The 16,347-nt window shown below is 34.8% G+C and overlaps 1 protein-coding gene across 1 annotated transcript; it reads right to left on the reverse strand.

Annotated features, from left to right (window-relative positions):
* Positions 1-1,173: 1,173 nt before the first annotated feature.
* On the reverse strand, positions 1,174-13,970 carry LOC126820776 (zinc finger protein-like 1). The gene is made up of 6 exons (XM_050548895.2): positions 13,746-13,970; positions 5,952-6,069; positions 5,637-5,830; positions 4,803-5,019; positions 4,528-4,645; positions 1,174-3,670 (listed from the first exon to the last, which is right to left on the reverse strand). Exons 1-6 carry the CDS (start codon positions 13,845-13,847, stop codon positions 3,463-3,465), a joined length of 957 nt encoding a protein of 318 aa, XP_050404852.1. The 5' UTR covers positions 13,848-13,970; the 3' UTR covers positions 1,174-3,462.
* Between the last annotated feature and the right edge of the window lie 2,377 nt (positions 13,971-16,347).

Below are 16,347 nucleotides of genomic sequence, written 5' to 3' on the forward strand. Positions count from 1 at the left end.
TTTACAAATGAATGCATGGTTACGTTGTTTATCAATGGATTGCCGATAGTATTGTTCTGCGTGTCCTAGGTCAAATAACTCGCTATCACGCCAAATGTAATAAACCGTATTATGATCATCATGACTGTCAGCAATGCGTGATACACTTTCTAATCAGTTTAATGTCAGTAGGCCTACTAGTACTAGCGGGTCTATATTTTTGGAAATCAACTTCCTATAGAATTTTAAAACTTTCAAAATCCAAGGACACCTTTTTCAAATCCCAGCTCAAAACATTTCTGAAATTCTGTTCCGAAAGCCCCTGTGTTAGTGTGGAAGAAATACGTGGTTACTCTGGAGGAACCAGCGTAGGACCGGTACAATTTCACAATTTTTTCACACAAAATTTTACATCCAGTCTATATTAGCCAATTTTACATGTATTTAAAATTAGGTCATCAAAAAGATGTTGGCGGATTTTTAAAACATGTTTAACCATCCAGTGGAATTTCCTATTCACAATATATTATTAAAATATTTGTTGTTAAATTGTTTCAAAACATACGCCTACAGGTCTTTATTGATTCCTGAAAATTTTATTTAAATATTTTTATTGCCAATACTGTGGTTTTTACTCAGGTTTTGTTGTTTGGGTATGGGTATCGGTGACACATTTTAGCATGTCAGCAGCATATGCATGGTTTAGGGCAATTCTTATCAGTGATTGTTTCATATTCACAATTTTGGATGCTAATTTAGATATGGTATTAGATAATTGATGGTATATTACTTTTAACTGTCAGCAACAGCAGTATGACAATTTTTAGGTCACTTAGGCCTAATTATGTTCAAAACTTCAAAACACAAAATTCTAACATTTCGGAAAGTTTTTTTTAAATATTGTTATCTATTATTGAAATGATCACAATAATGCAAAGCAAAGTTAATCGAAACATTTTATAGAAATACAAGCTGGATACTCGTCTCGCTCGGCGCACAAGATCTGTGGCCTTTACCTTCATTAGTCATGGCCTAAACGTTCACAGCGTCATGCTGGTTAATTTGATACCACATATGTGGGGGTGGATCACGGCGATGAAGCATGATGGGGGAACACACAGACATCTTGATTTTATTTATAAAAATGCATAACATAAACCATGTTTTAAGACTTTTTTTTTTATCTCACTAAAATAAATACATGTTAACATAATACATATTTACATAATATAAATAAATGAAAATGAATGTACAATTTTAATTAAACAAAAGATTTGTATATTAGTACATTTTTCCTATTAACCTTTATATATATTACTTCTATTATTTCTTGTCAATATTCAAAATAAAAATGAGCAACATTTGAAATGGAAAAATAAATACTTCAATGTGTTGAATGTACTGCTGTAAATTTATTAACAATATAGTCTTAATATACATAATCACAAATACAGATATATCTTTACTACTAAATCAAAATTTATCCATTAATTCTGAACCCACACTTAAGACTAATAAAACAAACAGTTATTCAAATTCTGCTCTATTTTTGTGTACTAGATACAATACTAACAATTCAAATTCATTTCTTTTGTTGTGTACTATTAATATTCTTTTTTGTCTAAAAGATTTTACTACTATAATCATGGAATAATAAAATCATTTCCCAATAACAACTTCCATCAAGAAAATAATAATGACTGATCCGAGACATTAAATGAAAACACCAGTTGACATTATAACCCTATAAACAGTTAATTAATTATATACACCATTATTTTTCATGCAGCAATATGTACCCTCAGCAGCTATGTGATCCCAGCTGTTGTTGCATTCTGAAACCTTAGGTAAATAAAAAGCAACATCTTTATACTGTATAACTGCATTAGTGCCTTTACATGGTTTTGTGACATGATCAAGGGAAATAACTCTATAACTGGGACGAACAGTAATATGACATTTCAATGTGGGTCTATAAAAGCATATTTCATGATGTATGGGTAATAATTATATACATGTATGATACAGGATTAGTGTGGTGATAAAGGAATCATTAATCCAATTAAAATTTTATTTAGCATCATTTCGAAAATACGCATAAACCACAAAATAGAGATCACATCATTGAAACACCTATTATTAACTTGTACACTTTATTTCATTAAAAGAAAATTTGGATTCAGAATTAAATTTATTCCAGTTAAGGAAAACTATTCAGCCATTCTCAATACGAAGAAGACATTTAAAGATTACCTAAATTTGCCCCTTATAAGTGCATCTTCATTTGAACAAATCTGAACACCGCCCTACTGAATTTTACGGAAATCCATTGTCTTCAATAACACGATTTCATAAATTTGAACATAAACAGAGAATGAAATAATTCTGAAATCCACAGTAAAAATTTTCTGAATTTCAACAGGAGTTCTCTTAAAGATACATTGTCACAAAAGTATTTATTGGGTGGTTATTTCCAATAAAAGTATGTATAGATGCCCAATCTTATTAGAAAAATACTGGATTACCCAAAATACACCCACGGGGCAAGCACTGGGCAAAAAAGTCAGGGTATTACTAACTGGCAACCCCATGGCTTGTCCGACGGCTTATCATATGCTAGCTTGACTGTTATTTCTTGATCGAATGGTTAGGCAGTTTGGGGAACATCGACTGGGGTGTAAAGTTAAATAAAATGCCTACATGTAGGGAAAACTGTAATTTTGAGGATTTTTCTTTACACCGCTTAACGGGCTGAACAATACAAGTACTATATGAATGCATAGTTTTAATGGAGTTTATTAAAGCAGCTGAACTGCCAGAATATTGGAAATTTCATTTAATAGACTGGAGAAATACTTGTACTAAACAAATACATAACCTTAATGGTGTTAATATAAGATTAATTGCTTGTTAGGTCATTATTGATATTAACAATACAAATATACCCACAAACCCATTAGCTTAACTCACTTTTTCAAAAATGTATAATCAGAAATAAACCAATATAATGAATTATTTCAGATCATCACGTAGATAAATGCAGAAGCAAACAGTAGCCAGATTTGACCTCATTACATGTATTTACATGCACAGATCTTACTGTAAAAAGATTTTTGGTCAGCTTGTAAGTATTTTCAAATTTGACAAATCAAATGACCAATATTCCTTTGATTCTAAATGTATATATACAAATCTATTTACAAAATATATCAACATATTACATTTTTAAAGAGGAACTTTCATTTTGCTGTTGCCAACAAAAAGTACAAAAAATAATTTTCTCTTTAAAAGTACAATGTACCAGTGCCGCTTTAAATAGCCTTATCTAAGGCTAGCTAAGACAACATGCACAAAACTTGTCCCCAAAAAATAAATTAGATTTTAGTTAGGCAAGGTAAAAACAATATAGCTCTCTTCCCATACTATTATCTTTCTTGCAATGAACAAACAACACCATTATAATAATTTACACCTAAGAATTAATTAATTGTGATCAACTGCAATCTTCTCATTAACTCGGATATTGGGATTTGCCATTGGATCTAAGTTGGGATCATTTTCTGCCACTTCATGTCCTAATTTAGAGAATATAATAATAAGTGTAAGGAAAGAAATAATTCCAATTCCAAGAACCACTAAAAATTTCTTCATAACTGCATTTGGATCTTTTCTTTTTCTTGAATCTGTGGTCCTAAAAAAATAGAAATGTAAGTTTCTGGTTATATAGAGTATGACAAATATTATATCTCTCTAGGGATGAAATAGTCTTGGAGCCCAGGCAAAAGAAGACCAGTTACTGTCAGTAGTACTTAAATTACTTCCCTTTTTTTTGTTAATCAATTACAAATTTCAACAACACATCCAAATTCAACAAGATATATACTAAACACACAACAAAATATTTTACTTGTATATATATTTTATAAATGAAATGAACGTTCTACTGTTTTGCTCTAAGCTAATGAAGACGGGCATACAGTGGCATGAGGCTAATTTTGCCCGGACAGCGTTGCTATGGCCTATTCTTAAATCAAATTCCAACTGCCAAGGGTTCTTTTACATGCACGCCAATGTGTACACGAGAGGAACAACGCCTGAGAATCCCATGGTTCCATTTTATAAATGAAATGCGATTTAATTTTTCTGTTCCAATGAGGCTAACGATGACAGAATATGAGGAACACTTTGTATGTTTCCACCTATTCTTCATACAAATCCAACTACACGCATGCCAATGTGTACAAGTGACCACTGGTTTTTCGTCCAACTAGAATATTAAACCAATAGGGGAAAGCAACACTGGACAATCCATCAGGAACTTTCCCAGCCAACATCAGGATCAAACCCAGGACACCTTGGTTAGTGAGCCAGCGCCATACTAAGTGAGCCACCGTGACTCCCTATTCAGTAAATACATGCACGCACAACATAACAGTAAATACATGCATGTACAACAAAACAGTAAATACATGCATGTACAACAAAACAGTAAATACATGTACAAAACAACATTTTAGATCAATCCACATAAAAAATTTCTTCACATACTTGAACCACTTTGCTAACCAATGGAATGCTGGACGTCTTTTATATTTATCTTCATCATGGTCATGTGACATATTAAAAATATCATCATCTGTTGTAGTATCAAATAATTTCCTTGGATCTGAAGTAACAAAGATTTGTATATTTCACTGATCTTGACAAGTAACAGAGATTGACTACCTTCAACTAAATACTGAAAGCCTCACTCATAAACAGCTAACTAAACAAACTTATTCTTATGTGTTAAAAAATGTGAAAGATATAGCTACGGTACATACTGTTTTGTCCTGTTCCAAGGCCTCTGGAACTAGCTCCAGCGTCAACACTTATAACACTGTGAGGGTTGGGGTTGGTAGGTGTACTACTGTAAGGTGGCACCTGTGCACTAGGGCGGGTCTGCTGATTTGGCGTTGGAAAAGGTGTTGAAGTGAGTGGGGGACTTTGTTCTGTTTTGACTACAGGAGTATTAGAAACTGGTGCTTCTGCTTCTTCAATCTGAAAAAAGAAACAACAAAAATGTTTAATTGATGTTATCTTGGAATTGTGACATCATATCAAACCAGCGGCTGCCAGGCAGGATACGCCCACATTTTCGAGAGATGGATAGAGAACAAGCTAACAAGAAAGTGATTTTTCCTACAATCAAGGGCCATAATTCAGGAAATTACAATTCGATGTGCGCATATATCGAAAGGAACTGAGATCTTTGTGTTATAAACTTACATTTCAAGTTTCAACAAAATCGGATAAAAATTGTGACCTCTATAGGTTTCAAATTTGAAACAAACCTGATAAGAACCCCGACCTGAGGAGTATTCACAAGAAATTGTGGACAGCAATATACATTCACATTAAAAACATACAAGAAGAAAACTGTATGCAATCAATTTTCCAGCTTATAATATATAAAATAGATTTAATATCAAATGCAAAATTTGCAACAGCATATCAATTTTCATATAAAGCATTTTTTTCAACATTTCCAGATTCAATTAAAATAGAGGGTCTTGAAATTCATGGTTAATACATGATCATCCATGAACTTTGTAATATCCCTTTGAACTATATTAGCTACATGTAAGTATCATATGATGTGATTTCGTGATGCTTACCAATGGCAGCCCTAATCCAGCTCGGGCCCAGTTGACACGTGATAAGAATGTTTTTACCACATCTGCTATGGGAGAAGCCATATTTGCTGGTGGAAATATTCCGGTGTTGCATGTTGGGCAAGTATAACCGGCTGGTGCTGTGTTTGGTGGTAAACTTCGAGCATATCTGTCTATGCAATTCCAATGAAATATATCTGAAAATCAAATTACAAATATTTGGTGGTGTATATCTACAGTGTACATGTAATTGAAATTAGTTTAAGGAAGGGTAGACTTTGCAATAGTACTTGTATTTCAAATCTTTTTTCCTCTTACCATAGCAAACCAGTCGTACACATTCTGCATTTTCAGCTCCTAATGCTTGGTTACATAACTTGCAAATCGGGTTATAGTCACTATCTTGTAGCCATTGTAGGTAAGATTGTACAATACACTGAAAACAAAATAAAGTAAAATTATTTCCCTTTGTATGCAGCTGTCTGGCAATGGTCTGTGATTAATTAATCCTACTCACCAGTCTACAAGCCAATCCAAGTTTTTCATTGTATTTCTGTCCACTATATTGTGGACCATTTTTGTCCACAGCCTCCAAGATTTAGAAAACAGTGGATTTGGATATGTGTGTGTTTTACTGCGGTTTCCTAATTGTGAATCTGGACAGTTCCAAATTCACAAAATTTAATCAAGTGAGTCTGAATATATTCATGTTTCTGACAGCAAAACTGTGACATGATTAACCACTAATTTCTGCAGTGCTGATTAGTCATGGTGGCAATATTTTCATTGTATTGAAAGTTTGCACATGCCTTTGTTCAAAAAACCTTATGTTTAGTCAACTGTCACTTTTGTGGGACTGAGAGAATAAAGGTTAACGTTTAGTTAAAGTGCACATAAGATGGGCTTGGGAACTTTTCGATATGTGTAGCCAATGGTTACTATATCAACTTTACGGCAAGTTCGCACCAATCTGATTGAAATTAATTCAGTAATCTTCACTCAAAGTCGTAAAAATGGACCTCCCGTAAAAACGACTTTGCCAATTATCGAAAACACTCTTAATCCCCTCAGGCGCCAGTGACGTCACAGTGACCGAATGCATATTCAGAATGTTTATTCCTTAATACCTATATACAGCCGAATTGTGTGTACTCATTAACGTGTGACTGATTCCTTAATCCCCCTTAGTTCCTTAATTAAATACATTGTAAAACAATTGACTACGGAATAATTTGTTTTGTAATTCATTTTATTTTAAGATCCAATTTCGAATTTGTTTCATAATGTACGGTCGCTCTCGTTTCTCACGACAGCAATTTTAGTACCCTCTTACATCTTGTGCAGTCCAATCGATTTGAGATACATTTTCGTCAAAAGAGTATTGTGGTTCTAATTTCCCCCCGAGTAAAAGAGTACAGGGGTAAAAAGATGTGGTTATGCAAAATGTATCATAAAAGTCAAACATGATTGAAAAGCGATTTGTAAATGTAAAAGGCGGATTTGACTTCATTACTCTGAAATGGACCGTAAAAATGAAATATGAAAAAATATCTCAATATACGTTAGAATTAACAGTACAAATAAATTTTGTTGGTAACCATCTAAATGGAATAACAGACAGATTGAGAAGGATCATCTAACTATCTTTGTGTATTGATAATAATATGACAAGTGTCATTAATATCTGTCATTAATTAATCAATCCGACTAAAGTTATACAGACTTGAGGGTAATAAATTAATTTAAATCTTGGTGTTAGCAGTGATTGTTAGTGGGATTAAGAAGAATGCTGATTAGGTAATTATCTTTTTTACGCCGGCCAGATCAAAGACATCACTCTAGGTGAAAAGTGTGCGTAGTACCCACGAATGAACAAATGGTAGAATCGTACACACACATATTAAACATGCATTATGCAAGAGCAAAATCTGCTTATTACAAGTCTTTCTTTAGGCCTGAAATGTTATCTAAATTATCAATTAGACATTAATTAACTTATCCAGACCATAATAAACTCTCGATGTCAAGGCTAGCCTTCAATGTTGGCTGGATTAGATTCCTATATGCCGCTAACGGCCAGTGATAATTAAATCAAAAAAGTGGATAATCGAGACTATGCTGTTTATATTAATGATTTTAGTAATGATGACCGAGAATATGCAAAAATTTCACCCGCTTCTTTCTCGGCTCATAGTGGATCAATTTGACTGAAATTTTCAGCAAATTACCTTTACACTATCTACTTTTTAACTATTATAGCGAGAACTACCATCTTTTTATCTTATCTCCCATAATGTATCTTTAATTGTATAAAATAATTAAGTTTTCCTCATCAGTTGTTTATAATTATTATTTACCCAATACTTATTGCTCACTGGTGTTTTTGTAATCAAGTAGCTTCGTATTATTTGTTGACTGACGTTTAAACAACATTTAATTGACTTGATATGAAATCTTCTTTATAATAAAAGTATTTTACAATTGCATTGACAGTTTAATAACTCACCAAACGGCATCAGGAACTCCTCGTATGATCAAGTGTATTTGATATTCATGTCCACGAATCCCATGCAATTTCGCGCCAAAGTTTAACCTCAGTTACTAGGCCCGTAGTGCATGGAACCGTACATGGCAATAAGATTCCCAGCGTTGATTGGCTGAGAAATGAGGGCGATCTATGCATGGTCATCGGAAAATTCCATATTCGCTGTGAATTTCAAATGGAGTTGCGATAAAAGTTGTTCCTTGTGTATAGAGATGGTTATTATTATTATATGGCTAATAATGAATATATGGACAATTGACTGGCACCATTTGTATTTGTGTACTTATAGAGAATAGTTTGGGATATCAAGTATTACGGGGTTATCCAAATTACCGGTAAATGCGCTAATTGCTTAGGTCTTCTTTAGTTGTCACGGGGCCTATTTAAACAATGGCACTTTAAATGGATCTACAGCATTTTAAATTCACCTTAAAATATTCCAATCACAAATGTCTAATCTATAACAACGCAAGACGAGAAAGGTCGGCTTAAGAAAATGCTTTGACTTATATAGTGAGAGGTAGCTTACATAATTACGAGTTAATGATTATGCCAGTCCAATGTTAATTGGGCCGACAAATACACACTTGTCAACTGGTGGTGTGTTTATACAGTGATATATTGTACACACAGTGAGATATTGTATAGATAATGTATATCTCATGTGTAGTGCCTGTGACTCACTAGCCAATCAACCGGATTAAGGTCGTTAATGAAAATTTGAAAACCGTTTTTGGCTGTCGGATACTTAAACGTTAATAGCTGAATTCATTTTAATCAGATTGGTGTGAACTTGCTGTAAAATGGATGTAGTAATCATTGGCTACACGTACAAAAAAGAAAATTTGGCCATCTTATGTGGTCTTTAATACAGAGTTAAACATATAAGCAACTCCTTATGAGGTTGTAATGTCACTATTAAAATATAAGGGCTTGACATGCTCATAAAATGAGGCACTATGTTAGACTTTAGTCTTTATTGGCGTTGTGCTTGCTGATTATATGATACAGTAAGCCTAGATATGCCTAGTCAATGTTTTTCTTAAGGCCTGTTTTTTTTTGTTTCAATGACAAGAGTAATTTTCGAATGTAAAAAGGCTAACTGTACATACATGTATGGAATGCCAGTTAACTTGTCCACAAGCAAACTCGTCCACACGAAAAGTATAGTTAAGTGTTAAGTCGTCCACAAATATTAAAATCTGTTGGTTGAGTCGTCCACACGGCATTGGTTGACTCGTCAACACGGCATTGGTTATAATATGGATAGTGATTAAAATTAAGTATAGTGATTTTCATAGTGTTTGAGTATAATTTTGATGACATCAACTGGCAGACTATTGCCATTCAGAAGACGACCACTGTTTAGACTGGTGGTTTTATGTCCTTCTTGTATATGACCCCAATATTTCTAGTGCCCTGATTAAATTCTATATTTATCTTTTAAAAAAAAAACATAAACACACATACACACTTATTTTTATTATAGAAAATCTTGTGATTTTACAAAATGGCTATAACACAGTATTTGTGACAAAAGTGTCTCATCGGGGTAAAAAAAATAAATTGCCTTGCAATTCTAAGTATCAATAGTTCAATATTTTGGTCATTAAAATTAATACTTTTTTCGCCTCAGCAGCTGTTACAAATATACTTTTGTGAAGCTTTTAAGTATGGGCACGTCACTGTATGGTTAAAGACACTACAATGTAGTGTCCGTAACTTTTAAAAAGTGAAAAAAATCAACTTCAAATTCAAATAAATAAAAAATATTTTAGATTTTAAAATTGCACATTGAAAAGTATAATACTAAATTACTACTGAAGATCACATTTTTATTGTAAGTTTTCAGTGCTTTTCATGTGCATGTCCACCGTGATTCTGAAAATTTGACAGAAACGCATGTTTTTGTAATTTAGTCATAACTCCCTTAATACACTGTCTCCTAGTATAATTCAACTACCAAAATTTATTATACATGTAGGAAATGTTCTATAAGCATGCATTTATATTCTTTCCAAAAAAAGTCACAAAAAATATATTAATTTGAGTTTCAAAATACAATTTATTGAAGTGAGACAGCATAACACACAAAAAATGGCTATTTTTGGGACATGTTTATTGCTATAACTGTAACTCAACAACAAAGATATATATTGACTTGAAATTTGGTGGTCATTAGGAGAGGTCATTATTACAAATGTTGAATATACATGTAAGAAATTGACTGTAAATACTGGAAGTTGTTTCCAACCTGTGTATACATCAAAAGATTGAAAACTGGACAAATACTGTGTTTTACCTGAAAAGAACTTTTACAAAAAGGGCTGAGGATAGTTATGTGTGCTGAACAGCTATTTTATCATTGGTCAGAATCGTCTAAACATGCCAAACAATATCTTATTTGCATATTGCATAAGCTTACTTTAATGTTTTATTTTCAAATCGATAAACTCAACTACAAACTAAACATATTTTTTAACCTTGTCACTATAAACATAAACAAATTCTCAAAAGGAAACACTACAGTTTGATGTGATGGAATAATATCAAAATTGACAGTAGGATGGTAAAATTGCCCATATTATCACTGAGTGGGCGAAGTCAAAGTTGACAACATACGGGTCACTGGTGCCATATGGCATGGCTTGTGAAACATAAACAAATATGTGTAGTTAATTCTTTGGAAATAGCTAAAATGTTAAATAAGCTTAATTAAACTTATTTTCTATTTAAAAAGGTATGCTTTCAATCAATTATTTACTAATGTTACTAACTTGATTTCAACTGGTCAATATGAAATGTCAAGAATGAATAAATGAATGAATGGAATTTGCACTGACACAGGCTATATAGCAGATGATATATCCACCTCCCGGGTATGTCCAGTCCAGTCGACCGTTGAATGTAAATAAGCTTATCAAGTTAATCTGTTAAAACATTATTTTAAGAACAGTAGAAACACTCAATAGAGGGCTACTTTATTATTCTATTATTAAAACATTGATGAACTAATCTTGGCCGTGATCGGTCAGTAATTATAATATATCATTATCAAGCTCGAGTATTACAGTATTGGGCCTACTAGGGTCTATTTCAATTTGAAAAGGGGATCACATGGCTAAGTGGGTAAGACGCTAGCTCGCTAGCCTGGAGGTCGGGTGTTCGATCCCTGCATTAGCCGAGAAAGTTCATTCAGATTTTCCTGCGTGGTTCTCCCTTGTCAGTGATGCAGGACGGAGGAGCTGACAAGGAAAGCTGTCTAGTCGTTCGGATGGGACGAAAAACCGAGGTCCCGTGTACACATTGGCGTGCACGTAAAAGATCCCTTGGCAGTTGGAATTCGATATAAGAGTAGGACGTAGTGCCGCTGTCCGGGCAAAATTTCCCTCATAGCACACTGTATGGCGTATGCCCGTCTTCATTAGCCCAGGTTAGGAGCAGAACAGTAGAACGTTAAACTCCATTTCATTTCATTTCATTTCAATTTGAAAAAAACCAACCCAAAACAACCTTTGGTATTGGTTATGTTGCCTACAACTAATAGTTGACTCGTACACATACATGTTAATTGTCAATCTGTCTCACAGAGGATTATGAAAGTCTTCTAATAATATCTCTGTAAAAGATGACTTACATTCAACACATGGCGCGTCACAGCAAGCGGCGTCAATCGTTGGCTCAATGGCGCGTGCATTGTTTACATAAGATGTTACTGCTTCGGGCAGAATGCTGCCTTTTACTCATTTTAATACCCATTTACACTAAATAGGAAATAATATTTACAGTAGAATCTGCATTAAGCAGCCACCCAAGGGAATTTTCACAACTGACCGCTTAACGGGAGTGGCCTCTTAATAAAATCTCGTTGCTTTTTGTGCCGACATAAACTAAATCCTACGCTTGGATGCATTGGAAGCGGTAAATTTGACCGTCGCTGAATCATGCGCCGAACGAAAATTCTTTACTCAAATTTCGGACATAACTTAACAGGAGTGGCCTCTTAATAAAATCTTGGTGCTTTTTGTGCTGACATAAATTAAATATTAAGCTTGAATGCATTGGAAGCGGTAAATTTGACCGCCGCTAAATCTTGCGCCGAACAAAAATTCTTTACTCAAATCTCGGGACATAACTTCTGTAAACTTGTCATTTTGTAGCAACCTTCGATACTACTGTCTACCATTGTGATGCATTCGATAATATTTATCCATTTTTGTGAAGAAAATCGATGAATTAATTTTATTTTATCAAAAAAGCACATAAACAAAAAACATCGCTAATTTTATCACCTACTTACAGGGGGTGTAACTCTGTATGTAATATTATAGGAGGCACTAAAACGTCTGTTTAACCATAAAGTGGCAATGGAAAAGAGATACTAGATGATCGTGACAAAACTCGGTACTTTTATTTTTTATTCAATCAGTATCAAATAATGTGTCGTTACGCGTGAAAAATATGATCAGGTAAGTCGTTTAATAAAACAAAAGATTAATTAACAGATAATCCCGGGTTGATTGTTATTTTTACATTTCTTTTTACCTGATCAGTGTGGGTCCAGTTAATTAACTACTACTCACGGGATTAGCGGGGGTGTTACAAAGAACGACAAGATGGTCTCATTCAACAATGGCCGTTGAATGGGCGATGTTTTGTTGAATTTATTAGTAAAATAGTGACTGCTGGCCGCGTTAGAGGAGTGACCGTTGAATAAAGAGGTGAAACAACAGAATTTCTACGGGGGGGATTGGAATTTATCGTGACCGCTTACAAGGAGATGTCGCTGAAGAGGAGTGGCTGCTCATACAGATTCTACTGTACCTACAAATACGTCAAACGTCTTTTCTTTTTTTTCCTAATACATAAAAAAAATGTTTTAGAATTTAATTTGTTGGTGGAAAAAAGTTAAACATACATTATGCAAGAGCTAAATCTGTCTACTGCAGGTCTTTCTTTAGGCCTGAAAGGTTATCTAAATTATTAATTAAACATTAATAAACGTATCCTGACCATAATCAACTCTAGATGGCATCGCTAGCCTGCGATCTTAAGTGAATTGTGAGTCGATTTACTGCATAACTTTCCTTCATGATTTAACAATTAAATGGACAATTGAGACTATGCTGTTTATCTTTATTGTACTGACTTTAGTAATGATGATCAAGGCTAGGCGGAAATTCAATCACTTTGTTCTCGGTTCATAGTGGATCAATTTGAATGAAATTTTCAGCAAATTGTCTTTACATTATCTAGTTTTTAACTATTATAGTGAGAACTGCCAACTCGTTATCGAATCTCCCATAATGTATCTTTAATATTTGAGACTCATTATTAAGTCGCATTGATGTCATCCTTTTATCAGTGATTGTAGCGGCCTAGCCAATATTCACTGCTGATCAGTGTGGTTAATTATTGTATGCAATAAATCAGTTTTACTCATCAGTTTAAAAAAAATGAATAGTAGAGTGACTCAGTGAGTGAGCAGACTAAATAAATTAAAAGAAGAAGATGAACTGATAAAAGATAAGATATTAAAGATAGAATAGATGAATAAGTTAGCCTACCTTCGGATGATTTGCTACTAAACAATGTTCACAAACATTTACACGATGTTCAAAGCAGAAAAGATTGGTTACTTTCCTTTTCGGACATTTACAAAGTCCCATATTGATCTACAAATACTAATTTATCACACGCCAAAATGATAAAGGATGAATAGAATTTCCGGAAACTTCAAACTTCTTCCATGTTGTTTACAGCGTGGAGGTCTCGTACGATCTCGCCACGTTACGATATAAGGGAGACAATTCCCTCTAAGGGGTAAAAAGGGAGTTCTTTCCCATGGATGGAAAACGGTCCACCCAAATAATAAGTTGATTTTCGGAAAATAAAAATCAGTAACGCGTGGACCTTGTGTGATCTTTGATTAAACGCCGATGAAAACCGTGGTATCGCCTAATAAAAGTCAGCATAATAAATGTCCTAATATAAAAATTTGTCATTGCAAAATGTTTTTTTCGTTTTTTTTTTCCACTGACAACGCATTGCCACTGTATGCTTTCCCCCAAGGACCATTCACTTGATTGATATTATATGCCTTTGTTGTTTATTACTTTCCATGTCTGTGTATATTGTGTGTGGTTCCTGCGTGTTTGCCAGTTGCCACCCTCCTGCCCTTACTATTAGAGTTAATATATTTACAGTCGGAAATGCGGCGGCTCAGTGTGTAAGGCGTTAGCTCATCCAGAGGGTCTGGGTTTCGATCCCGGTGTTGGTCCGAGAAAGTTCCCCAAGATTTTCCAGGGTGGTTTCCCCCTTGCCAGTGGTGCAGGGCGGGCTGACAAGGAGGGCGGGCTGACAAGGAGGACAGGCGCCTTCGGATGAGACAAAAAATTAAGTCATGTGTACACGTTGGCGTGCACCTTGGTTGGAATTCGAAATAAGAGTAGACCTTAGCGCGGCTGTCCAGACAAAATTTCCCCCAGAGAACACTGTATGGCGTGTGCCTGTCTTCATTAGCCCAGTCGGTGCAGAAAAGTTTGATCCCATTTCATTAAATATGATATATTGAATATTATATAATATAATTTGCTTAACTTCCATAACAATAATAACATCTATAAGCAATGGCAACGATAATACAAGTAATACTAAATTAATACTGTTATATACATTTACAAACATGCCATTATTAAGTTTGTATTTGCTTGTAACATATTGGATAACGTAGCCTATAAATCTTAAATGGTTGAATGGGTATAGTTAATGGTATTAAAGGACAATATTGGTGCCAGTCATTATCACATATGTGATAGAACTAATTAAAAACGTTCCAAATATAATTTTAACCCAGAGATCATTGCCACGATAGCTGAGTTATACAGGATTCCTGAATCGGAAGTGACGAACGCCAAAGAAAAACACGAGACATACCTCTATGGCTGAAGTGCCGACTGATAACAGATACATGGGAGAATTTCTGCTCACTAATAATTCCTTCGAAGACTTAAAGTTGACGTGAGAGGATATGTGACTGTGAGAGGATATCTAACAATTTATAAAAAGAATTGGCTGCCAGTAGATAAGAGAACACGAAAGAAAAACAGAAAAAAAGTCCGTGCATTACCATGTTTTTATAAGGAGGGGAAAGCGGGGTTAGTCCGACCCCATTCATACCTCGCGCCCACTCGGCCAAACCCCAGCAGATTCCAGTGCCCTACATCTAGCCTCGGCTGTATGACGAAGTCCGCCATGTTCAAAGCAAACGCCAAGGTTCTGTGACCTGAACTGTAAAACTATGAGAATACGACTTTTCTTTCAAGTTTGTAGTTTTTGGGGACAATTTCGCGCGTTGTGTTCACGTTTGCCGGCGACCTTGTGCTTTTTCTGGTCGCCGTACGGTCGCAGCAGTAAGGACGCCACCCCGGTCTGACGGGGGCATAAGTAAACCGGTGCCGCATCGCAATTGTATAGGCGTAGGTACATATCACTTACTGTCATACAGCCGAGGCTTGATGTTCGCCCATTCGGACATGGTGACTTTGAGATGAAATTACTTGGGTATACGCCTGTCAATAAAACTATTTAAAATACAGATGTGACGTCACCCTTTGATGTTGGCGTACCATTATTTTAAATAATCGTACGGGCAACTTGCCAATCGTACATTAATTATACTATTGAAATATTAGACTCGAGTGACGTATTTCACTGTAAAAGCACGTGCGGAGTGTCTGTATTTTAAGTTGTTTAATGGTCTCGAGCTTAAGACATTGCGTAATATATTGTAACAACATTCGGGCCTACGGCCCTCATGTTGTTACAATATATTACTTAATGTCTCGCTCTCGACCATTAAACAATACTTAATGTATGTCGTAAGTTAGTCAACTCCACTGTCTTTAATCTAGTATGGTCTGCGGCAGTGGTTCTCAACCTTTTTGTGCCAACGGCACACCTTGAAACACATGAAAAAACAGCGACACCCCCGACTTAATATATAAACAAAATATTTGATTTTTTTGCAAAATAAAAAACATGGCAAATCATAGACGGCATACAACTGTAGCCACAGACTAGTCATAGACACATAGTGTGGCTCAAACTAAACGGCACACATAGGAAGATCTCACGACACACCTGTGTGCCGCGGCACACTGGTTGGGA

The sequence above is a fragment of the Patella vulgata genome, chromosome 5 (genome assembly GCF_932274485.2).
Source record: "Patella vulgata chromosome 5, xgPatVulg1.2, whole genome shotgun sequence".
Lineage (NCBI taxonomy): Eukaryota > Metazoa > Mollusca > Gastropoda > Patellidae > Patella > Patella vulgata.

What these genes read in the sequence shown, in the direction of transcription:
- LOC126820776 (XM_050548895.2), bottom strand. Translation starts at nt 13,847, where the DNA reads ATGGGACTTTGTAAATGTCCGAAAAGGAAAGTAACCAATCTTTTCTGC. An exon ending in TAGTAGCAAATCATCCGAAG is followed by an intron (nt 6,070 to 13,745) that starts GTAGGCTAACTT and finishes TTTTGTTTTCAG; the next exon opens with TGTATTGTACAATCTTACCT. An exon ending in TGGTTAGCAAAGTGGTTCAA is followed by an intron (nt 3,671 to 4,527) that starts GTATGTGAAGAA and finishes CTATTTTTTTAG; the next exon opens with GACCACAGATTCAAGAAAAA.